General features: G+C 38.2%; 7 protein-coding genes and 1 long non-coding RNA gene across 8 annotated transcripts; 5 read left to right on the top strand and 3 right to left on the bottom strand.

The window, feature by feature from the left end:
• The first annotated feature begins 72 nt into the window (after nt 1–72).
• LOC9320764 (putative pentatricopeptide repeat-containing protein At3g08820) lies at nt 73–2,363 on the top strand. The gene has a single exon (XM_002884652.2). It carries the CDS (start codon nt 180–182, stop codon nt 2,235–2,237), a length of 2,058 nt encoding a protein of 685 aa, XP_002884698.1. The 5' UTR covers nt 73–179; the 3' UTR covers nt 2,238–2,363.
• A 107-nt stretch (nt 2,364–2,470) lies between these two features.
• LOC9318652 (F-box/kelch-repeat protein At3g08810) lies at nt 2,471–4,056 on the top strand. Its single transcript, XM_021031563.1, has 2 exons — nt 2,471–2,735; nt 2,794–4,056. Exons 1-2 carry the CDS (start codon nt 2,629–2,631, stop codon nt 3,881–3,883), a joined length of 1,197 nt encoding a protein of 398 aa, XP_020887222.1. The 5' UTR covers nt 2,471–2,628; the 3' UTR covers nt 3,884–4,056.
• Nucleotides 4,057–4,180: 124 nt separating this feature from the next.
• On the bottom strand, nt 4,181–8,422 carry LOC9318651 (protein SIEL). Its single transcript, XM_021031555.1, has 8 exons — nt 7,688–8,422; nt 7,491–7,574; nt 7,184–7,411; nt 6,837–7,028; nt 6,372–6,512; nt 6,184–6,273; nt 5,609–6,093; nt 4,181–5,517 (listed from the first exon to the last, which is right to left on the bottom strand). The coding sequence occupies exons 1-8, from the start codon at nt 8,354–8,356 to the stop codon at nt 4,596–4,598; spliced, it is 2,811 nt and encodes a 936-aa protein (XP_020887214.1). The 5' UTR covers nt 8,357–8,422; the 3' UTR covers nt 4,181–4,595.
• Nucleotides 8,423–8,454: 32 nt separating this feature from the next.
• On the bottom strand, nt 8,455–11,761 carry LOC9320763 (TOM1-like protein 2). The gene is made up of 10 exons (XM_002882537.2): nt 11,392–11,761; nt 11,041–11,119; nt 10,852–10,950; nt 10,650–10,763; nt 10,405–10,550; nt 10,242–10,323; nt 10,056–10,141; nt 9,792–9,956; nt 9,153–9,580; nt 8,455–9,047 (listed from the first exon to the last, which is right to left on the bottom strand). Exons 1-10 carry the CDS (start codon nt 11,490–11,492, stop codon nt 8,533–8,535), a joined length of 1,815 nt encoding a protein of 604 aa, XP_002882583.1. The 5' UTR covers nt 11,493–11,761; the 3' UTR covers nt 8,455–8,532.
• A 79-nt stretch (nt 11,762–11,840) lies between these two features.
• Nucleotides 11,841–13,350, top strand: LOC9320762 (BRISC complex subunit Abro1). Its single transcript, XM_021031556.1, has 2 exons — nt 11,841–12,795; nt 12,950–13,350. Exons 1-2 carry the CDS (start codon nt 11,908–11,910, stop codon nt 12,998–13,000), a joined length of 939 nt encoding a protein of 312 aa, XP_020887215.1. The 5' UTR covers nt 11,841–11,907; the 3' UTR covers nt 13,001–13,350.
• Nucleotides 13,351–15,117: 1,767 nt separating this feature from the next.
• On the top strand, nt 15,118–15,829 carry LOC9320761 (non-specific lipid-transfer protein 6). Its single transcript, XM_021033866.1, has 2 exons — nt 15,118–15,554; nt 15,652–15,829. Exons 1-2 carry the CDS (start codon nt 15,223–15,225, stop codon nt 15,659–15,661), a joined length of 342 nt encoding a protein of 113 aa, XP_020889525.1. The 5' UTR covers nt 15,118–15,222; the 3' UTR covers nt 15,662–15,829.
• Nucleotides 15,454–16,477, bottom strand: LOC110230541. Its single transcript, XR_002333683.1, has 2 exons — nt 16,321–16,477; nt 15,454–15,848 (listed from the first exon to the last, which is right to left on the bottom strand). It is a non-coding gene; the product is annotated as an uncharacterized LOC110230541 (long non-coding RNA).
• Nucleotides 16,478–19,239: 2,762 nt separating this feature from the next.
• Nucleotides 19,240–22,339, top strand: LOC9320760 (probable serine/threonine-protein kinase PBL1). The gene is made up of 4 exons (XM_021031436.1): nt 19,240–19,578; nt 20,206–20,943; nt 21,030–21,287; nt 21,375–22,339. The coding sequence occupies exons 2-4, from the start codon at nt 20,287–20,289 to the stop codon at nt 22,131–22,133; spliced, it is 1,674 nt and encodes a 557-aa protein (XP_020887095.1). The 5' UTR covers nt 19,240–19,578; nt 20,206–20,286; the 3' UTR covers nt 22,134–22,339.
• Nucleotides 22,340–22,687: the final 348 nt, after the last annotated feature.

The following is a 22,687-nucleotide window of genomic DNA, read 5'->3' as shown; positions in this document are numbered from 1 at the left end:
ACAAAAAGCATAAGATCAAATCTGATACATGCAACATTATCCCTATTATTATTACCAAAACAAACAGACAAATAAACGAAAATATATTCAAAATTCGAATTTAAAGCGATGTCCATTTTCAAGAGTGATGATAATTGATAAATTGGCGGGAGGTAAAACCCTGAGGTTTTAAAAAAGCGATGAGCATCGTCACCGTCCCATCATCAACATCAAAAGTCCAGCAAATCAAAACCCTAATCTCCGTCGCATCCACCTTCAATCATCTGAAACAAGTCCACGTCTCTCTCATTCACCACCATCTCCACCACGACACCTTCCTCGTCAACCTCCTCCTCAAGCGAACTCTCTTCTTCCGCCAAACCCATTACTCCTTTCTCCTCTTCTCTCATACCCAATTCCCCAACATTTTCCTCTACAATACTCTCATCAATGGCTTCGTCAACAATCATCTCTTCCATGAAACCCTCGATCTCTTCCTCTCCATCCGCAAACATGGTCTCAACCTCCATGGTTTCACCTTCCCTTTGGTTCTCAAGGCCTGCACCAGAGCCTCGAATCGCAAGCTTGGGATTGATCTTCATTCCCTTGTGGTCAAATGTGGGTTTAATCACGATGTGGCCGCTATGACGAGCCTGCTTTCTATCTACTCTGGATCCGGGCGTTTGAATGATGCCCACAAAGTGTTCGAGGAAATTCCTGAGAGAAGCGTTGTAACTTGGACGGCTTTGTTTAGTGGGTATACGACTGCCGGAAAGCACAGGGAAGCCATTGATTTGTTTAAGAAGATGGTGGAAATGGGTGTGAGACCGGATAGTTACTTTATTGTTCAGGTTTTATCTGCTTGTGTTCATGTAGGGGATCTTGACAGCGGGGAGTGGATAGTTAAGCATATGGAAGAGATGGAGATGCAGAAGAATTCCTTTGTGCGCACAACACTTGTCAATCTCTATGCCAAGTGTGGGAAGATGGAGAAAGCCCGTTCTGTGTTCGACTCGATGGGGGAGAAAGATATAGTTACTTGGAGCACTATGATACAAGGGTATGCATCGAACAGCTTCCCGAAAGAAGGAATAGAGTTCTTTCTTCAGATGTTGCAAGAAAATCTGAAACCGGACCAGTTTTCCATTGTCGGGTTTCTTTCTTCTTGTGCAAGCTTAGGAGCGCTTGATCTAGGTGAATGGGGAATTAGTTTAATAGATAGGCATGAGTTCTTGACCAATCTGTTTATGGCCAATGCGCTGATAGACATGTATGCGAAATGTGGGGCTATGGCTCGAGGTTTTGAAGTATTCAAAGAAATGAAGGAGAAAGATATAGTTATCATGAATGCTGCAATTTCTGGTCTGGCCAAGAATGGCCACGTTAAGCTCTCATTTGCGGTTTTTGGACAAACAGAGAAGTTAGGTATCTCCCCTGATGGGTCCACGTTCCTTGGACTGCTCTGTGGGTGCGTTCACGCAGGCCTAATCCAAGACGGGCTTCGGTTTTTTAACGCCATAAGCTGTGTTTACGCTTTGAAACGCACGGTTGAGCACTATGGTTGCATGGTAGATCTTTGGGGCAGAGCAGGAATGTTAGATGACGCATACCGTTTGATCTGCGATATGCCCATGAGGCCAAATGCGATAGTCTGGGGAGCGTTACTGAGCGGATGCAGACTGGTCAAAGATACGCAGTTAGCAGAAACTGTTCTCAAAGAACTCATCGCTTTGGAGCCATGGAATGCAGGAAACTATGTTCAGTTATCCAACATATACTCTGTCAGTGGCAGATGGGACGAAGCGGCTGAAGTGAGGGACATGATGAACAGGAAAGGTATGAAGAAGATCCCGGGATATAGTTGGATCGAGTTGGAAGGGACGGTCCATGAGTTTCTAGCAGATGATAAATCGCATCCTCTTAGCGACAAGATATATGCAAAGCTAGAAGATTTGGGTAATGAAATGAGGCTTATGGGGTTTGTTCCAACGACAGAGTTTGTTTTCTTCGATGTTGAAGATGAAGAAAAAGAAAGGGTCTTGGGGCATCACAGCGAGAAGCTTGCGGTTGCGTTTGGGCTGATCAGTACGGATCATGGCCAAGTGATTCGGGTGGTGAAGAATCTAAGGGTATGTGGAGATTGTCATGAAGTGATGAAGTTGATATCGAAGATCACAAGACGAGAGATCGTTGTTAGAGACAACAATAGGTTTCATTGTTTTACAAATGGCTCTTGTTCTTGCAATGACTACTGGTGAGCTCACTATGGTAAAAAAACAGCAGAAAGTAATTTGTATTTTATATAATTTTTTTTAAAGAAAAAACTGCGGTGAAAACGTAATTTGTAGCTTTGACATTTTTGGAGTTGATGGTTTTTAAGAAAAGTTGGCAGAGACTGGATATAGATTTAATTCCGGTTTCTAGGAGTAGTACATAACTCAATACTATAAGTCTATAAGAAGTAGACTTTGTGGAACTGAAGACAAATATCAAACATGTATGATCAAAATCTTGCAAATATAGTAACGGCCCAAAAAGCCCAACTATTTTTACTATAAATAGTAACATTGCCGCCGGAACACAAATATATCCGCAAATCCCTAAATTATTATATTCCCTGGTTGATCAACGGCGATTTCATCCTCGTTAATGTCTTACCCGGAAAGAAAGAGGAAGAAGACACGGTGGTCAACGCCGCATTCGACTCCAAACCCGTCACTTCCCGATGATTTGCTATTGAGCATCTTCGCACGCGTGTCAAGATTATACTATCCTACTCTCTCACTCGTATCCAAGAGCTTATTTGCTATTGAGCATCTTCGCACGCGTGTCAAGATTATACTATCCTACTCTCTCACTCGTATCCAAGAGCTTTCGATCTCTCCTAGCTTCACCAGAGCTTTACAAGGCCAGGTCACTCTCGGCAAACACCGAGAGTTGTCTCTATGTATGCTTACGGTGCTGTTCTGGTTATCGCTGGTTCACCCTCTGCCGTAAACCTGATCAAACCATAACCAATAATAAGGAGAGGAAGTCAAGTGGTTATGCTTTGGCTAGAGTCCCAATTCCCGGTGGTTCTCCTAATGTACGATCTTCGAGTCTCGTGGCCGTTGGTTCTGATATCTACAACATTTGCGGATCCATCAACAAAGCGTCCCCCTCCTCTAGCGTCTCGATTCTGGATTGCCGGTCTCACAAGTGGCGAGAGGCTCCAAGCTTGCCGGTGGAGCTATGTTCAGTTTCTGCTAGCGTCCTTGATCAAAAGATATATGTAGCAGGATGCTACAACCAAGTTCAAGGTAATGGCTATCCTGATTCCCGGAAAAACTCCTTTGAGGTGTTAGACACAAAAACACAAATTTGGGAGACTAAGCCCGTCCCTTGCTGCAGCGGGAGGATATACAATTTTTTTAACTCCAAAAGCACTTGTATTGATGGAAAGTTCTACGTGGTGACTGAAGATAGAGGAAGTGAGGTTGCTTACAATTCCAAGGAAGGTAGATGGGATTCCAAGGAACTTGGGATGGGTGGTTTTATGTTTTCAGATTCTTATTGCGAGATAGATAACGTTTTGTACTCTTTATCCGATGGAGCGTTCAGATGGTATGACACTGAGGTAAGAGAGTGGAAAGATTTGAATGGTTTGTTTCAGCTGCCTAAGTTCTCTGCTAGTGCTTGTGTTAGATTGGCTGATTATGGTGGAAAGATGGCGGTCTTGTGGGACCAATTGCCTTATCATTATGGCTATCAAAAGGAGATTCATTGTGCGGTGGTTGAAAGGCCCACAAGATATGAAATGTGGGGGAAAAGTTGTGAAATTTGGGGGAAAGTTGAGTGGTGTGATCTTATGCTTACAGTCCCTACATCGTATGTTCTTGTTAAGGTTCTTGCTGCTACGCTTTGATGAATGCGTCACAAAGCTTCAAGAGTGACTTTGTCTCTTGTTTCACTTCTAATTATCTGATGTCACTTGTTACTTGTTAAGCTTATTTTGTGACCAAAACGTTTTTGAAGCACGTTTTGTGTTGAAATGTTGGAAGCTAAAGTGGTTGCATAAGAGATTTACCACTTCTCGTAGCTGCTAGTGTGAGTTAGTTCATGAATTGTTAAGTAAGAGTGCTTCTCTGATGGATTTGAAACTAAACGCTCAAATTGTTGGCTAAATAATCCACAGTATTTCAGTCTTATGGCAAACCACCACTCAGATATATTCTCAGATTTTTATTGATTCACTGTTATTTAAAATTGTACAAACTTGTGTATATTGATAAGGTCACAACAAAATATCGACCATATTCATATCCCCATCTGATTTTATGGTTCTTTTTTTCTCTTAAAAGCTGTAAATTGGTTACTAGCATTGGCCTTTTGATGCAGTTTTGCAAAATTTTGTCTCAATGAGTAAGCTACAAAGGTAGTAACACTCAAAATCTTCTTCCAAGTCTGATTTGCCATTTGCTGGTTATGCGGGAACACACGAATCTATGTTCGGCAGCATCCCATGTCAACCCTCTTAGTCCTTAAGCCACAATTAGCAGCTCTTTTAAAGCCATGACGAGTTTTCTCTGCAGACTCATTAATGTGAAGAATATCTCACAGTACAGTTACTAGAGATCTTAGGTTCTTGAAACAAGAGAAAGGTGAACTTCTCTTTCCTTACACAGATAGGCCACTGGATGCTTGGGACCATGACGCTGTTTTCTGTAACTAATGTCTTCAAACAGACACTCTATGCCTATTGAAACCCGCAATGTGAACACAACAGCCCTCGGGGTCATGTACGTTACTGCAGTAAACATGAACCTCTTCTCTCTCCCATCTCCATTGTAGAGGTTTGGATCCAAGTACACAAACTGGCAAGTTTCATCGCTTCTAGATATTCTCAGCCACAAACAGGTATCTCTTGGCACATTAAGCAGCATGATCTCACACGGTATAGCCACCGGGAGACCAGGCACAAAGGAAATCGGACTGTAAGGACCATTACCAGGAATCTCTAGCTCTGCGCTGACACACTGCAGATTACCAGAAAGCGTAAACTGTTCTGGAGAGAAGCAATTGAATATCTTGATGAGATGAAGCAGTCTACAGCTATTTATATCATCAGAGCTCCCAATCTCTTTCAATGACTTCTTAGTTTCGGTTAAAAATTCTGATGGTTTGGTGCATTGTTGTTCATGGTGGAGCTCTAATTGAGATATTGTTGAAGATAGCTTCTCCGTGCAGCTAAGGCGGCAGCAAATTTCAAATTTATATAGCCTTAACAAGCAACCAAAAATTACTAACTCTATTACTAATGACTCCTCCGTAGACAGGCCTGTGAATCTACACCTTATCTCCATTAGTTTTATCTCTATCTCTTTCATCAGTAGTTCCAGTTCTACAGATCTACACGTGCTGATGTGTCTTGCGTATTCAAAATGAGGCCATACTTGAGCGAGAAGTTCTATTACGTGAACATACTGACAGATAAATTCTAATGTACCGTTGGAGATTGAAGAATCGGCTGTCAAAGTTGCTAACTCCTGTTTGCAAGCCCTGCACAAGATGACAAGAAGCACTTTAGTTAGAGTACACATGAAAAAGTAATACAGAGGCTGGAAAATTAATAGATTGTAAGCTATAAAACCTCAATGCTCGGAGTGCTTCTTTCGAGCACCCTGATTGTGATAACAACCAGGCAGCCTTTATTTTCAACAGTATATGGTTAAGAAACTTAAGTGCTTGATTTCCAATTTCCAGTTCTGCTTTGGAAGCCATGTATTTGCTCTCAGCAGGTATATCTTTGCTGGGTAATAGGACGGGGTTTCCGGAAAGATCTGCATTACTGTCCCTATATGCCTGAAAAAATATATCTCCTTTGTTGAATTCTGTCCCCGAAGAAGACGAAAGAATAGCGCAATGAGTCAAGTAAGCCAGAAGCATATACTGGTCCATCATATCATGAAGTCCACTAGAGAATTTCCCCAGCATTGCAAGTGAATATGAAAATGCCAGAGGTGGTATCGAAGTGATGCTTTGTTTGTTTGAGAGAGGGGCTGAGATTATCAGCATCAGAGAAGCAGATAACTGTCGGCTATTGAATTCCAGTTTATTTCCGGAAGCTGTCCCTAACTGAAGAGCATGCAAGAGTAAGCGAAGAAATGATTAGTATGCCTATAGTTGACGAACCCTGAAAAAGAGTGAAAAAAAATGCTCGCTTACCTTTTCACTAAATCTCTTGACCATACTGACTAAGAAATTTGGGTGTTTTTGTCCGAAATGGAACAGAGCAGACAAGATAGCAGGTTCGTCCTAGGATGAAACAGCAAGAAATTTGAGGTTCACAAAAAGAAAAAGGACGAAATGATGAAATCAGAAGCTAATTGAACTGTATAGGTAAGTGTGCCAACCTGTGGATACATCTCTAAACTTTTTAGGACACCATCAACACAATTGTTGACCAGCTTCAGATCAGGCAGCTTTGCCAATTTAAGAATGTTTCTAGCCTCAACTCTAATGTTTTCAGAAGTATCAACAATAGCATCCAAAAACTGCAAAGTCAAGTAGCAGCTCTTTATTACAACTCATAGGAAAGAAATAGCCAAATAGAACAAGGTGACAATCATGAAGTCCACAGCAGCGAGGTTAATTTAGTAGCAAATCACTTAATGTCCTATTAAGCATTAGGCCCTAGAGAGCAACCAATTCTGAAGCTACTTCAGTGGGCCTAAACCAATAGGAGGTGATATGCATAAAATCTGAATTACTCGAGACAAGACACCAAACTTATAAAGTATAGCATCTTCATTCTCATTAGCTTTTTACTTAACCAGTACTATAGCAAGAAAAAAGGGTAAAAGAATATGGTAACTTACGGCGGGCATATAAGTTTCCTGTATCTTCAGGTTCCCCAAGTCTGCTATATGATGCAATGCCTCTAAAGCTTTCAACCTGACAACCATATAATCATCGTACAGCATATCCATCAATAGATACACAGCTTCATCTGGGAATTTGATAGAATTTACTGAGAGGGAGTGGAAGGAGTTAACCGCAGCTTCCCGTACCTTCAAAATGATGCATGCAAATGCTGTATATATAAGTCCAGAAACAATAAAAACTCAACTAAACTTTTTTCTACAACACCTACTTAAAAGATTTGCATATAAAAGAATCATGCTGCACAGACAAAATGAGAAAAGGAAACTTATCATAAGAGTACCTGGTAGAATTCATCTTCAAAACCATGGATGAAAACTCCAGCTGCAGCACTGACATCAGCTGATCCATTAGAAAGGTGATTCTGCGGTTTCTTCCCTTTTCCGGCTCCCAATACTTTTTTAGAAAGTGTTTGCAGTATAATGCTTTCTGATGCAGTTCCTATAATCCCAAATGCCTTGAAGACCTCAACCCTCACGTCTACACTCATATCTCTCACAACAGAACAAAGCTGAAAGCAAGTTTATAAGAAAACATCAGACATTTGGTTATTGAAGTTCCAAACACGAAATTGATAATCGCTATTTTACCTGGAGAAAAGCAGCATCTGTACAATCTCTTCTGCTCAGCTCTTCTTCCTTGGATGATATCATCACGTTGCCCCACACACTGACCTGAACATTCAAAAAGTTTCCAACCCAACAATTATATATGATTGGATCTTTATTCTTAAGCTCATAACAATTCTTTCAACCGTAATTTCACCAATCAGAAAAAAAAAACTTACGGCACGAACTGCAGAAGATCTGACGCTATCTTCAGCATCGCTTAGAAGCTCAACAGCACGAGTATAGCAACCTTCTACGGCATGAGCGTGATTAAAGTCACCAGCGTTACATATATTAATCAATCCATCCAGAGCTATTTTTCTGATAAATGGATACGGATCCTTGGTAAACCCTAAAAACAAGGTGAAAAGTACCGACGACGGGACATTGAACCTCTCCGCGTTCCTAAGTAGCCACAGTCGAGAAGATATAGGTGCTCCGAGGCATATCGACGCAAATACCTCGCCGTCGATTTTGGAAAGCGCGGCGGCGATGCTAGGATTTGTTTCGGATAATGACGCAAGCACAGCAAGCGATTCCACGGCGGCGCGTCCGTGGCTCACCTCGGCGGTGCCGTTTTGAAGGCGGAGTAAGTTGGACAGGATTGAGTCGAAGATTTGTTTTGCTAATTCCTTTCGCCGGAAAGCTAGGTCGGAGAGTAGCTTGAGGACATGGTGAAGAATCGCCGAGTCTCCTCGACTCAGAAGACCAGTAAGGAAATCGAAAACTGAGGAAATCACCGAGACGGAAGTGTCGGCGTTGATAATGAGTGATCTAATAGAAGCTAGAGTGTCGAGAGAGATTGATTCAGCAGAGATCGAGTCGTCTTCCTCCATTGATGAAGTCATGAAGAAGAAGAAGTGAGAATCTCTCAACTGTTATTACTTGGTGACAAAAAAGATTAATAGTTTGATATTTATTTTAAAAACATTTGGTGTTCTTTATCAAAGTCAACATTAAATATTGAGACAAAAAAATAAAGTCAACATTTTTAAAATCTCTAATTTGGAAAAAAGTGTGGATTTTACATACTACCGGCTCGTCCTGAAGTGGGTTTCTTGAACTTGGAGAGCTCAACAAGATCACCAAACAACTTGTCTTCTGGTTTCTTATTCATTGGTGGAGGCTGATGAGAAGAAACTTGGTAGGGATTAGTGTTGTTGTTTCCATTCTCTTGAAGAGACATTCCGTACATTTGTTGTTCTACAAGATACTGTTGTGGTGGCTGAGCATGTCCTCCATAGCCTCCGTACATAATGGGATTGTAATTGTTGTTTGTGACGTTTGGGTTGTGGCCAAAGGGTGGCATATGGCCTCCTGCTATTGGAGGGAGGAACATTCCGAACAAGTTATTGTTGTTGTTCGTAGCATGAGGAGAGCCGCCTTGAGGGTTGTAACCGAGGGGTTGATGAGTGTGTGTGGTGATGACCACTTGAGTCACTTGCATTGGATGAGTTGGAGAGTATTGAGGGCTAGAGCTTGGAGATTGAGCTTCCCATGGTGGTGGAGGTAATGCTAGAACGTTGTTGTTTTGTCCACCTTATAGACCATAAGACAACATTTCAAAGAGAACACAAGTTAGGATTAGTTTGACTTTTCTATAGGTACTGATATCATTCTTGAGTTTCAGTCCAAAATGAATACCATAGTGAGGAGAGGCAGGCGGGCTAAAGTTAGGCGAAAAGGGTTGGTTTCCGTAGGCAGGAGAAGATGGTTGTTGGTGTTGTTGAGTAATTTGGAGATTCCAAACAGGCGCAGATGACCCTTGTCCATAATAAGATTGCTCTTGATGGCCAGGTCCAAATCCATTCGAGTAATGTTGTTGCACCATCTGATGATTTGCGTGTGGATTCGAAGTTGGAGTAGAGCTTTCACAGTTATTATCTGATAACATATCAATTAAGACGATGGAATTGTCTGGCTTTGCTATGGGACTACTTGGTTGTGGAGGTCCGAGGGGAACAAGAGCTAATGAGATGTCCGCATCCGGAGTCTCGAAGTCATCACCACTTAGAAGGTCTATTTTTGGACCATTGGTTGTAGAAGCCACAACACTACCATCTTTGGTCTCACTGCAAAGAAGTTCAAAAAAAAAATTAGAAGGTAAAATGCCAATCAATGTCTATGTTACTAAATCTTCAACCAACTTATATAACACACACAATACAACAAAAAATTAATCCTTTAGTTTTTGCAGAGTTTAGTCAAGAACCCAAAGATCTTTCCTTTTCTTCATGATTCATTGGAAAATCAAAACAGTTAATAACTAGAGCTGTTTCTTACCTTGAACCAACATCTATGATCTGAGTTGTGTGCTTGGGAACTTCTTTTTTAGATTTGTCTTCCTTTATTATCATACTGTTTCCAGAGGCGATGACTTCGTGCTTTGCAAGTAATCGCTGCAAATCGTCATTTAAGGCTAGGCCTTGGCAAAGCATAGATTCATCTCTGACACATGAACCAAAACGTGTATAAAAATCATATATTTGTCAAAATTGTTTGAGCATCAAAAACAAAATTTTAAAGGTAAAAGTTTTAGATCTTTACGATGTCGAGTTTACAAGATGTACTACTCTTTGTTTATAGGTGCGACATTGGCTAACAAGATCTACAACAACCTCTTGTTTAAGTCCCTGCAAAGGTGGAAAAATATGTATTCATATGGTAGATCCAATGTTACTAAAATGTTATACACTTTAATTTCTTTTAAGAATTTGGGTGTCAAAGATATACCTCTTTGTTGTTTCCATCTATTGCGTTCATCATTTCAGCTAAGACATCCATAATTCCTCTTGCGTTTTGAATTTCTGTCAAACTTCAACCAAAAAAAGCTATTTTATCAATCTTTTATTTTCAATGTTCCTAGAATACAATGGGCAATAATTAAGATAAACACCTCAAAGTTGGAAATTCTGATTCTGTTGAAGTATCAATAGCTTCTTGTCTAGTGTTACGAGAATTCTGAGGATACGTTGTCGAAGGACCAGTTTGTCCTGAACTGGGTGTGGTTTGAGGTCTTTGAGGGAATGCAATTCCTGCACGCTGAAATGGATAAAGAAAATAAATGAAATCCTAAAATTTCAAACCATATCTCGATCGATTCGATTTACATGGACATGTTACAGAAAAAATGAAACATACCAACAATTCTTGGTATGCTGCGTAATATTGTGGATGCCTTCCTTGTGGACCTGAAAAGCTCTCTTGCCAAGTATCTATAAGTATCAATATCTTCTCCTTCACTTGGATGTTAGGCTATAAGTATAACAAACAGCATGACAAGTTAGGTGTCACACAAAAATGATATAGATAAAACAATAGTTAAAAAGAATCAGAGCCGGACCTTCCTTTTGGCCATCTTCACCATCTTATGAAGTATATCCTTCTCTGCAACTTGCATATGAATAAGTTCCCCACAATTGTTTATTATTGTCTCTAGTAACTACAACAGTAACAATCCCAGAAATATGTTAATCTTTGCATAAATAAACTTAAAAAAGAAGAACATAAAAGTAAAATATCTAACACTTACTGTAAGAGCCAAAAGCTGGACCTTGGAAGTCCTACTGGTAAGCCTCTTCTTTATGCCACTCACTACCTCTCTCGTTTGCCTACAAACACACTCACATATCATGAAAAAAACAGGTATAGAACCAAAAAAAAAAACATCAAAACCAAATGTGAACCATCCATAACTTCAATGATCAACACAAATGTAGTATAACCGAGATCAATAAAAGTACCATTGATTCTCTTTAAGAGATCACTAATTCAACTAATACCATTTTCCTTTAGAGTTTTGATTCAGATTGATCAGACATAGAGCATGGGATCGAGGATTTTTCAGTCATTGAAAAAACATTATAGTAAAAAAAGGTCTTACCCAGGCTCATGATTAAGCATGTCACATATCTCGAGGTTCATGGCCCAATCAGGACCAATGAGCATATCGCTTGTGGCTCTATCAACCAAAGGATGCACCATCTTCTTGGTTTTACCTCTGTCCTTCAAAACTCTGAACTAAGAAGTGTTGTTTTCTTCCTTGTAATATGTAAAAAAGATATTTGTTCTCTTCTTAATGTGCAACTAAGAAACAACATGGCGACACTTGTAAACACAGTTGCTACATCAAAGCAGAAGATTAAGGAACTAATTGACCTTTCATATTTCCTCTTTATAATGTTTTTTCTGTTTGATTGGGCTTTAGCCTTTAGGTGAATAACAACGGGCTTCGAGTGTGAATATTTATGCCCGTTTTCTTTCATAAAAAACGACACGCTAACCACTCGTTGAAACACGAAACGCCACGTCGTTTTAATGTCCTGATACAATTTTTATTTACAAGAAGAGATTTCAGTGACGTCACATCGTTTCCCTTTTTGTGTTCTTCTTCGTCGCCATGGACGACCTCTCTCTGGAGAAAATCGAGATTTCGGGTCCAACATTGGCGTCACTGATTCAACGAGCTTCCTCTTCTCCCAGTGACGTCGATGGCTTGATCTTCGGCCAAATCCACCGCATCGTCTCTTCCAATCTTTCCGACGATTCTCCGGCGGATTTCGCCTCCAGTTCCTCATCTGATCAAATTGTCGCCACCGTTACAAGCTTTATCTGCTCTGGTAAGACTGTCTCCTTCTATGATCCGCTTGGCCGAGTTGACTCGCGTCGAATCGATTCCCTCCGAATCGACTCACCGGACCGCCTAATTGGCTGGTTCTCCGCCCGCAGGAAAACCGTTAACCGTCCATCAATGAGAGAGTTAGCCGTCGCGTCGTCTCTCTCGTCTCAATTTCACTTACCGATCGAGGATTCGCAAAACCCTAATTCGACGAACATGGCTTCCTCCGTGTTCTTTCTTCTTACTACGCCGTCGACGAATCAGTGCATCCACACGCACGAGTACCGTGCGTACCAGTTCCGACCCTCGAAACAACGGCTCGAACCGAGATCCGTTGCTATAGTCAACATTGGACCAGCGTTTCGAGGCCATTACGGTTCGTTTAGTCCAAAATCGGGATTTCCACCGTTGATTTGCGAGTTGAGTAGCTCAGCCATGAGCGTGGATTGCGATGAGAGTTCCTTAAGTGCCAAGAAACAATCAGCAAAAGATCAGAAGGAGATTGATGCGCTAGCAGAGGGGTTACAAGTTGGAGACTTGAAACGTTTGGTTGGAGCTGAAGCTGCGAATTACACTGGCGGGATTGAAGAAATGTATGAGAGAATGTTGGCGAAGATCGAAAGCTTGGCTTCTGATGTTGAGAAGAGCTCAGCTAGGGTATTTGAACAGGTACAAAACCACCTTCAAAATTCGATGTTTTGGAGACAAAAAGTTGTCTAAAAGCCAAGAATTCAAGTGGTTTTGTTGTTCCTGTTATTGATTTTTATCTAGCAAAATGTGCCACCAAATTGTACTAATATAACATCTTCCTTGGTTCTTCCAGGAGAAGCATAATAGGAAGTTGAGAAACCGGGTGGCCAGAATCGGGCGATGAACCTTCTCTTGAATTTCTGTTTTTTTTGGCGCCAGGTGTTAAGTTGTTTCTCCTCCTGCATTCAACTAGCTCAACTTGTTTGAAGGTTTTCTTCTATCACTATACTTGGAATTTTACCTTAAAAGTTACCATACCTCCCTGAGAACACTGGCTAGCGTAATTGGAGCTATATGCGGGAAACCATTTGTATTATAGTGTAGCCATTTCCTAGTCAAACCTTTCCTGGCTAGATTGCTTTGTCACAAGAGATCCCTTTTCCTTGTATGGCCAGTTTTTGTTTGAGGAGAACAATCAAGAATGGGATTGATTCATGTCAAGAGTTCTATAAATGGGCGTATATATATATATATATATATATATATTTGTTTATGAAGTTTAATAATAAGCTAATTAGTTGCATACATATTGATACCAAATGGTAGATAAGTAAGGGTATAGCAGAAACAACCCGATATGACTAGTGATAAGAAAAATGATATTACCAGAACACCTTTGAAAAAAATGATATTTGGGATGTGATATGATATTGAAGTTCTGATCAACAGTCTCACGAACGTATACCACTTCTGAGGATTTATTAGATGAATTATTTAAATGATCAGAAATTCAATCAAATGATTGATAACACATAAATTCTCATTTATAATTGGTACCGACGTTTAACTTTGTCAGGACTTTGGAATTGATTAAGATGGGAACTTTTATTGTTGAGAAACGTAAACAAATGTCTATTTCAAAATTGTCAAAATTAGGCAACTTTTCATTAGGAGATTTGGTGTGACATTTTTTAGAAGGAAGATGATGGCTTGTGAAGGTCAAGTTTCAGAACTTTTTTTCAGTGACCTACATATGTATTTTGGTGGGAAAGTTCCTCTTTGATTTCTTTCTAGTTCCTTATTGTCTCTGGCTGCCAAAGGAGATGAATATTGCTTTGTGCTTTAATGTGAACTTGGCAAGTGACTTTGATTATTTTTCTTCAATGTAATAGTAGTATAGCAGAGCCTTGTTAGTTAAAATAGTAATCTGCCCATGCCAAACCGGCTTAACTATAAATATTGAAAGACCATCTATGTAGAGTGACATTGATTCAAATTTTGTTCGACTTACTTTTTGATTAAAGCAGTAAAAGTTGGAATCAAACCGAATAAATGTTTCTTATGAATCAGGTTTTTGGTTAAGGATGGGCTTAAGTAACCGAACAAAATTGGGACCACGGCTCAAATTACTTGATGCAAACCAACCAAAACTATTTTCTTAACGATCAATTTCACACCACAGCTCATAGTACTCGAAGATGCTCCTTCACATTTGTGCTATCTTAACTACTTCTAACAACAATACGTACCAACCACACACTTAACTAATTTCTTTATCTAGAGTTTGAATGCACTGGGAGCTGCAATTCAACTCAATATCCATCGCCTAAGAATTGTCGTTATTTTCGATTTGTCGTCGTTAATATGGAGTTACACACTTGCACCGTATCCAAAATATGTAGATGAGAACTGAAATCATTTTTATTTGTCAAAAGCACTTCTACATCTTTGAACTTCGTAAACATGCAATAAATATATGTATTTTATTTTTTGAACATAACATAATACGTATTAAACATCATTTCAAACCAGTAAGAAATCACATACTATATATTAAATATTCGAGTACCTCCAAATATTTCGATGTTGATCGAATTAAATTCTAATATTAACGACAATTTTTTTTTTTGTTAAAACTATTAGAATCACATATTCGTGCTAATTTTTGGGGGATGGATTGGTGACGTAATGATATTTTTTATATTCAATCCGCCTTCATTTTCATAATTATACTGTAGTAGCTATTTAACTTCTCATTATAGTATTTTTTGATAAATCTTTTCAATTCTCATAGTAGTTGGTATCAGTATTTAATTTAGTAGGCCTTTTTAATTGATTAAGATAGGAATTCGGATAGTTAAAAACGAAACAATGTATACTTGTATGGTAATATTTATTTAAGAAAATTTGTGTTAGATACAATGCAGTTGAACCGGGAGGGTTGGATCTTAATTGGCTGAAGGGTAAACATTAAATTCATCCACAACTAACACTAACACTCGCGTCCTAGCAATCACTCTTCCTCAACTACCAATCTCAAACTCTTTCCATCTATAAATAACCTCTCAATTCTCTAACCCTAACCACAACAACAAACACACCAACAAAAAAAAAACAGAAAGTAACATGAGATCTCTCTTACTAGCCGTGTGCCTGGTTCTTGCTTTGCACTTTGGTGAAGCAGCCGTGTCTTGCAACACGGTGATTGCGGATCTCTACCCTTGCCTCTCGTACGTGACTCAGGGCGGACCGGTCCCAAGCCTCTGCTGCAACGGTCTCACAACACTCAACAGTCAGGCTCAAACTTCTGCGGACCGTCAGGGCGTCTGTCGTTGCATCAAATCTGCTATTGGAGGACTTACTCTCTCTCCTGGCACCATCGACAATGCTTTGTCTTTGCCTTCTAAATGTGGTATTAACCTCCCTTACAAGTTCAGCCCTTCCACCAACTGCGAAAGGTAAAGAACACATCTCACTCTCTCTCTATGTGATTAAATACTGATCTTGTAGCAAAAATCTAAACCACTAATTCTTTCTTTTTTCTCTTTTTTACAGTATTAAGTGAGACAAGCAGAAAATCTTAAAGGAAGCTACTACTACTACAAGAACTTTAATAACCTAATAATAAACGAGGGCATTAATTGGTTTGCTAGCTAGTTGCAACGTTGATCAGTGATGTATTGTCATTTCGAATGTTCTAATATAATATCAGCGCAGGCACTTATCTCTGAAACATTCTCCATGCTTCCACCCTACACACATATACAATTATCAAAATGGTGTGTTAGTTCGAACTCAAAATCTCGATCAACTGTGAAAATATATATATATTCGTTTATGTTTCATTACAAACCAAGAATTCCACTGCAAACTACGAATTGAACTAGCAATTCCATTAATGCAACTATATATGAATAATGAATCAGAACATGAAGTAAACCTATACAGCCTGATATTATATGTTTATGTTAAGTATGTATAGCAATTCCAATATATATCGAAAACCCCAAAACCTAATATCAGAAAAACCGGGCGAGTCCGATTTTCACAAAAGCTAAAAAAGAAAGCAAAATAAGGTGGTGGTATGATGATAAAAGAAAACTTCTAAATTGGTTAATTCGATTAAATAAAACTTCTGTGCAATATGATATGTTTATCTGTTCAATTTGCTAATTAGCAAGACTTATATATCACTTTTTACTTTAGTATTTAAAACCAAATTACCTATATGGCTATATTGATAGTTTGTTTTGTATATCTGAAAATGGAATGAAATATTCCAAACGAACTGAAAAAAATGAAAGAAATTTAAAACAGATAAGATAAATTTGGTTAACAACTGAAATCTTTTCAATATAGTTAATTGTTTATGCATATGAGTTTGTCACTAAAAGAGAGATACTATTTGACATGCAGATTTTGCATTTGTAGCTTCATTCTTAGAGTTTCTTACGGCACTAACCTAACAAACACACAATCTACATTTTCAACCTCAGACATAACTTTGCTTTTACGTCAAGAGAACGTCATGTTCTTGAAATAAAGAGTAATTTTATCCTTCAACAAAAATAAAAATTAGGGATTGATGAAAATAGAGAACCCGATAGCTGAACTGGCGGAAAAAAATGGGTCGGAGTTTAGGACTTTTAATCATTATGGGCCTAATAAGTTCGGCTCATTTTTATAATTTTTGTTTGAAGTCTTTTCTTTTCATCAAATCCAACCAAATAATTTCAGATGAATGATTTTTTTCTTTTTCAAAGGTTCTTTAATATATAAAATGAAGGATTTATTTGACAGAAAATTCTTATTTTTAGTTTGTTTTCATAAACCATAATTTGTCTTCTTATGCATATGTATATATGAGATAACTTAGTAAAGATAGAACAAACCTTTACAACAATTATTTTCAAAGTTCACAATTTTTTTCAAATATCACAGCATGAAATCCTTATAGAGTACGATAATATTTTTAAAACCAAATTTGTAGAAATAGTGAATATTCATGATTTCTCACCAGTAATATAATAATTAGTCAAACGTGAAAATCATTTTTCTTTCTGTGGCTTGTTCAATAGATCATCCAAAGTAAGCCGACCCTGTTCAAACCATAATTATATATTCCAATCAAACCTCAAAAAGTCTACACATAAGGAGAAAAGTATACAGCCTATACCAGAACATTATTAAATTGCGTAATCAACAAAAACAGCAGAGAAAACGTGCATACTAGTGTTCAAAATTATTTTAAGTTATTCAATCTTTATAGATTTTTATTTCAAATCTTTTGTAATGCAATTGCCTATAGCTATAATATAGAGAAACTATCCCATTTAAATGATAAGTAACTTTCAGATGGTAATAGGTAAATCGCTAATTAATTGTCATATTAGTTGCATATGATATGATTTGGAAAGCCGATAGCTTAGATATAGTATTTCACTAATTATTACAGAAGCAAACGAATGGATCCACAACTTGTAATATTTCATTGAAAAGTCTAATTACATAAAAAATGATGATGTAACTTTGGCTGGTCAAGCCCAAAGCAGAGTCCAATAATGCCGAGAAAAAGTGGCAAAGGTTGAGAGGATTCTCCGCCAAAATAGGAAAAAAAGAAGAAGAACGAATAAAAATACACTTTTAGGAAAGAACTATGAGTTTGAATTGAGTTAAGTCAAGTAAAAACTAAAACTCAGATAGATATTAACCTAAAGTTTCTCTGTAGCATTATTTGTGAATACGTGATTAGTTCTATAAATCTATATTTCATTATACTAACAATTTGTGAAAATTTTCATTTTATCATCAAATACTACTACTTAGAAAAATGAAAAAAAAAAAAAAAACGATGGTGATAGTGTAAATTCGGGAAGTAGAGAAGAGAAGTGAAAAAGAATGGAGCTCACCAAAAAAAAAGAAGTGAAAAAGAATGGAGAGTGGTTCGAGAGGGGACCCCACGTGTCCTCTGTTGTCTGAAGTTAGAGTTTAGTCGCACGCGTGCATGGCGCGTGTGCTTAACCTTTTTCTCTAATTTTTTAAAACTTACTATTTTAAAAATCTTCCAAAGAACGATGTCAGCGGGTCCCACGTTAGCTAAGACGTGACCGGATATAAACCGTTGATAAGGAGGCACTTGGATCTAAATGAACAGCTAAGATATCGAGTCAACAACCTATCTAATTAGTCATTTTGACCCGAAAAACAAAAACCCAATTAGATTAGGATTAGTAGATAGATACGGCCTATTTTTATTGAACAACAAAACAAATAATAATTTTAAAAAGGACAAAACTAGTTTTCCAAGTTTGACTGAGATGTCGCTTTTCTCGAGGCCCTCTTTACTGGAAATCTAGGCTTTCTCCTGAATTTTACAATCTTGCCTACCTTATCGGTTTTTTTTTTTAGTTTTAAATTGAAAATTTCATGTGAAGTTTTATACATTTTCATAATTATTAAATGATCCATGTTGTTATTTTAATTTTAGTTATAATATATGTGGATTTAAAATAGAATCTAAAATTTTAAATTTCTATAATAATATAATTATCGATCGATGATAACACTAATACAAATCGCTAAACGATAATATGATCGCTAAATAATAAATTACTCTCTATTTTAAAATATATGATATTTTGACTAAAATTACATATTTTAAAAAATTAATTTTTGTTTTTAAAAACTATCATTTAATATTTAATTTAATAATATTCAACTAATGATATAAAAGATTGCAGAATATAAATAGTGATAAAATATCAAATACATTTAAAAATCATTTAAAATTTGTATAGAAAATTGTAAATATCCTATATTTTGAAACAAGGAAAAACTCTAAAACATTCTATAAAATGAAACAGAGAGAATAATATTTAGTTTAAAGTTAAAAATGGTAATTGATACAATGTATCTAGAAAGAAGTGCTCATTTATGCATTTTTGCATGGTACTTGTGATAAATTTATCTGAAAGACTACTACTTTTTTATTTACAAAATCTAATACTAATAAAATGGTATTGGAACATGTTACACAATACATATTGAGTTTTTTTTTCTCTTGAGCCGTCCCTTTATTTTATGACTTGTATAATACTAGTAGTATATTTGTGACGAGGTTATAAGAGAGAAGAAAACAAAAAGTGGAGGGCGAAAGAAGAATAAAAAGCAAAGTGAAGAAAATTCCAAACTAAGTTAGCTGAAAGAATTGAATTAAGATTGAGAGAGAGAAAGAGTTTTAAGTAATAATAATAAATCTTTGGATATCTGTTTTGGTTTGAACTTTGACCACTGCCTCTTTTGGGTCCCACCACCCTTCTCTCTAAAATCTCTCACTTTCCTAAACAGACAGACCCCTTATGAGTTTCCTCCTTCTTCTTCTTCTTCCCAGAAATTTCCGATTTCATTTTCGCAACTCTCTTTCTCTCTCTCTAGCCGCAGTTTCAGTTTGGTCTCCTTAGAATTGTCTTGTCTCTCTTCCAGGTTTGAACTAACTTCTCTCTTATGTCTGTTTTGATTTTTCTAGATCGAATTCGTGTTTTTGTTTTTTTTACCCTTTTTTTGCGTTCGGATAATTAATTTTCTCAGGAATAGATTTTGATTAAATGACAACTCTGATTTCACCGATTAGCTCAGTTCAAATAGTGAAATTTGATTTTTTGAAATTGAAAATATCTATCTAATGATAATGCGATTAAAAAAAAAAAAAAAAAATCTTCGATGTTTTCCTGGATTTATTATTGTCGTTGTCTCTTGTCTTTACCGAATTTAATCTAATGGATGTCGTCATTAAACAAATCGAAAGCGTTTATAACTTTTACAGTTCTTTGCTGTTTCACTGTTATAGAATTAGGGTTTATGTAAACTGTCCTTTACTTGCTTCAAAACTTCTTTTTTTTTGAACCACGAGATCTGTCAAAACGAGATTTTATCCACTTCTATTGAAAATTGAGTTCAATTACTTCATTGTTTCAATGAACAATTTCTATGGCCATTGATCTAAGACATGCAATAAAACGGATCTGGGTTTTCTAGAACTCACCTTTTTTCTTGTGTATGTATAGTTTATTTCTTGTTGCTAAGAGTTTTGTTTGTTTGAATCATTTTCAGATGAAATTGTGAGTTCTCAGAGTTATATGCATCCGTTAGAATCAAAGTGGTAATCAAAACAGATTTTAGAAGATTGAAACGATGGTTTTGGGGTGTTTCCCTTTGAAAAGCAAGAAGAAACGTGGCTCTGTTTCTATGAAACGGTTGGATCTTGAAGAAAGCAAGCCAACTGCTTTACCTGAGCCACCAAAGATTCCAAGTCGTAATTTACAATCAGCTCCTCCGAGTTTCAGAACTCGTGTGAAGCCAATTCAATCTAACAACGGTGGAACCGGAGAGATGAGTAGTCGGGCAAGAGTCATGTCTGCTCCGTCAAGCATCCACGGTGCAGCGGAACGGGATTTGCTTGCTGGTGTTTACCACGACGAGCAAGATGAACAACCAAGAGATCCACGTACTTCTACTAAAGAGTCTAGCCCTCAACCGCTTCCGTTACCATCACCAAGAACTGGTTCTTCGTTGAAGAATTGGGGGAGCTTTAAGTCGTTTAACGGAAGCAGCGGTCGGTTATCCTCATCAGCGGCTGTATCTGGACCTTTACCTTTGCCACCTAGCGGGTCAGTTAGGAGCTTTTCATATGATGAAGTTATGGCTGCCTGTAACGCCTTTTCGTCTGACCGATGCGTCGTGGAGGGTCTTTCATCTGTTATGTATATGGCTTCCTTTGGTGATGAGGCTTCGACCTCAGGCTTAAAGAAGGTTGACGCAACTGTTGTGCGACTTCACGTAACTACTCAGGTATATAAACATTTTTTTGTTGTGTTACCCCTTAATCCTCTATGTGTTTGTTTCCTTAATATTGTAATTATGTTATGATTCCACAGAGTATCAGGGAGTTCATTAATGAAGTCAACACATTGGCGTCGCTGCTACACCAGAATCTTTGTAAGCTGGTAGGCTATCATGCCCGTGACGGTTCTGACACAAGAATGTTGGTGTACGAGAGGCTTGCTCTCGGGAGCCTGGACCGGTTGCTCCATGGGAGATCAGATGGGCCTCCTCTTGATTGGAACACTAGAATGAAGATTGCGCTATGCGCAGCCCAGGGCCTAACCTTCTTGCACGAAGAAGGCCCTTTTCAGGTACACTAAAATAAAAGCCATCAACATTTGTGAATTTGGGTGGTAACAAGTTAGTGATTGAGCCCTTTTCTTCCTTTGAATGAACAGGCAATGTACAATGAATTTTCGACGGCGAATATCCAAGTCGATAAAGATTTCAGCGCCAAGCTATCAGGATACGGTTGCGCAGGCCATGCGCCTGAGACAGAGACATCTAATAGTTCAGTACTTGCGAATCTCCCGGTCGAGACGCTAGAGAGAGGGATTTTGACCCCGAAGAGCAATGTGTGGAGCTATGGAATAGTTCTTCTTGAGATGTTGACGGGGCGGAAAAACATGGACGGTTCTTACCCGAAAGAAGAGAGGAACTTGGTGAAATGGAGCAGAGCTTTCCTAGCAGACGATTGCAGGCTCTCGCTTATAATGGATCCTCAGCTTAAAGGTCGGTTTCCAGCAAAAGCGGCAAGGAGCATAGCAGATATAGCACAGAAATGTCTGCAGGTGGAGCCATCAGAGCGTCCAACCATGAGAAACATTGTGGATCAACTTAAGATCATACAGGACATGAAGTACTCGTGTAGGTTCCCGTTAAGAGAACCCGCGCCAGTCGCGGCAAGGAAACATATGGGAAGATCAAGCAGTCTCAACACGATTATTTGGACCCCGTCATCAGTACCACCAAGGTCGAGTTTTTCACCGTCGCCTCCACCACGACGACCGTCGGTGTCACCCACAAGGGGACGGGCGCTCGTGTTTCCGCCAGTGTTTCCGCCGCGAGCGTGTTCATCGTTGGAGGAAATGGCTAGGGAAGAGGTTCGGAGATCGTCTTCAGCCAGTGGTAGGAGAACTAGCCTCGAAGGGTTTTGATTTGTTCATATCTCTCTTCTTTCTTCTTTTCCTATTTGTTTTTAATTTTTGGCGTTGATTTGTTTTTTGGATTCCAAATATAAAAAGTTTGTTTTTTTCTTTTTTCTTTTTGTTATTTATGAATCCGGACGTCGATAGAGAGGGTTTGTGATGTTGTACATAATAATCAACATTTCTTCTTTCAGATTAAAAAGAGATTCGAAGTATTGTTGTGTACTTAACTGAGAAACGAAAAAGAAAGCTTCCTTATTGAAGAATCAATCTTCCAATCTTTTCACATGGCTTCCTCAAAGTGTTTGTTGTTGCGGTCGCTGCCATTTGAGTTGATCGAACAAATACTTTACACGATTCAGTTAGAATCAGTATTCCATATAATGCTAAAACTAAGCATCATTACCCGAAGACCTCAACATTGTACAATGAACAAATCTAACATTTCAATTGTATGTTCATGTGCACCTTACAAATAACATTAACTGTTTGAGAAAACATTTTTTTCTCTATTGGCATTTGTTTTGATTGGAATTTAATTGGTACATGGTAGGTACTCTACT

This window comes from Arabidopsis lyrata, assembly GCF_000004255.2.
Source record: "Arabidopsis lyrata subsp. lyrata unplaced genomic scaffold ARALYscaffold_3, whole genome shotgun sequence".
Classification (NCBI taxonomy): domain Eukaryota; kingdom Viridiplantae; phylum Streptophyta; class Magnoliopsida; order Brassicales; family Brassicaceae; genus Arabidopsis; species Arabidopsis lyrata.
The sequence above is the reverse complement of the archived record's forward strand: the minus strand, read 5'-3'. Positions and strand labels throughout refer to the sequence as shown.

What these genes read in the sequence shown, in the direction of transcription:
- LOC9320760 (XM_021031436.1), top strand. Translation starts at nt 20,287, where the DNA reads ATGGTTTTGGGGTGTTTCCCTTTGAAAAGCAAGAAGAAACGTGGCTCT. An exon ending in GACTTCACGTAACTACTCAG is followed by an intron (nt 20,944 to 21,029) that starts GTATATAAACAT and finishes ATGATTCCACAG; the next exon opens with AGTATCAGGGAGTTCATTAA. An exon ending in ACGAAGAAGGCCCTTTTCAG is followed by an intron (nt 21,288 to 21,374) that starts GTACACTAAAAT and finishes TTGAATGAACAG; the next exon opens with GCAATGTACAATGAATTTTC.
- LOC9320761 (XM_021033866.1), top strand. Translation starts at nt 15,223, where the DNA reads ATGAGATCTCTCTTACTAGCCGTGTGCCTGGTTCTTGCTTTGCACTTT.
- LOC9320764 (XM_002884652.2), top strand. Translation starts at nt 180, where the DNA reads ATGAGCATCGTCACCGTCCCATCATCAACATCAAAAGTCCAGCAAATC.
- LOC9318652 (XM_021031563.1), top strand. Translation starts at nt 2,629, where the DNA reads ATGTCTTACCCGGAAAGAAAGAGGAAGAAGACACGGTGGTCAACGCCG. An exon ending in TTGAGCATCTTCGCACGCGT is followed by an intron (nt 2,736 to 2,793) that starts GTCAAGATTATA and finishes TTTGCTATTGAG; the next exon opens with CATCTTCGCACGCGTGTCAA.
- LOC9320763 (XM_002882537.2), bottom strand. Translation starts at nt 11,492, where the DNA reads ATGGTGCATCCTTTGGTTGATAGAGCCACAAGCGATATGCTCATTGGT. An exon ending in CAGCATACCAAGAATTGTTG is followed by an intron (nt 10,551 to 10,649) that starts GTATGTTTCATT and finishes TATCCATTTCAG; the next exon opens with CGTGCAGGAATTGCATTCCC. An exon ending in ATCATAGATGTTGGTTCAAG is followed by an intron (nt 9,581 to 9,791) that starts GTAAGAAACAGC and finishes ACTTCTTTGCAG; the next exon opens with TGAGACCAAAGATGGTAGTG.
- LOC9320762 (XM_021031556.1), top strand. Translation starts at nt 11,908, where the DNA reads ATGGACGACCTCTCTCTGGAGAAAATCGAGATTTCGGGTCCAACATTG. An exon ending in CAGCTAGGGTATTTGAACAG is followed by an intron (nt 12,796 to 12,949) that starts GTACAAAACCAC and finishes TGGTTCTTCCAG; the next exon opens with GAGAAGCATAATAGGAAGTT.
- LOC9318651 (XM_021031555.1), bottom strand. Translation starts at nt 8,356, where the DNA reads ATGACTTCATCAATGGAGGAAGACGACTCGATCTCTGCTGAATCAATC. An exon ending in GTTTAGAGATGTATCCACAG is followed by an intron (nt 6,274 to 6,371) that starts GTTGGCACACTT and finishes GTTTCATCCTAG; the next exon opens with GACGAACCTGCTATCTTGTC. An exon ending in GAAGCACTCCGAGCATTGAG is followed by an intron (nt 5,518 to 5,608) that starts GTTTTATAGCTT and finishes CATCTTGTGCAG; the next exon opens with GGCTTGCAAACAGGAGTTAG.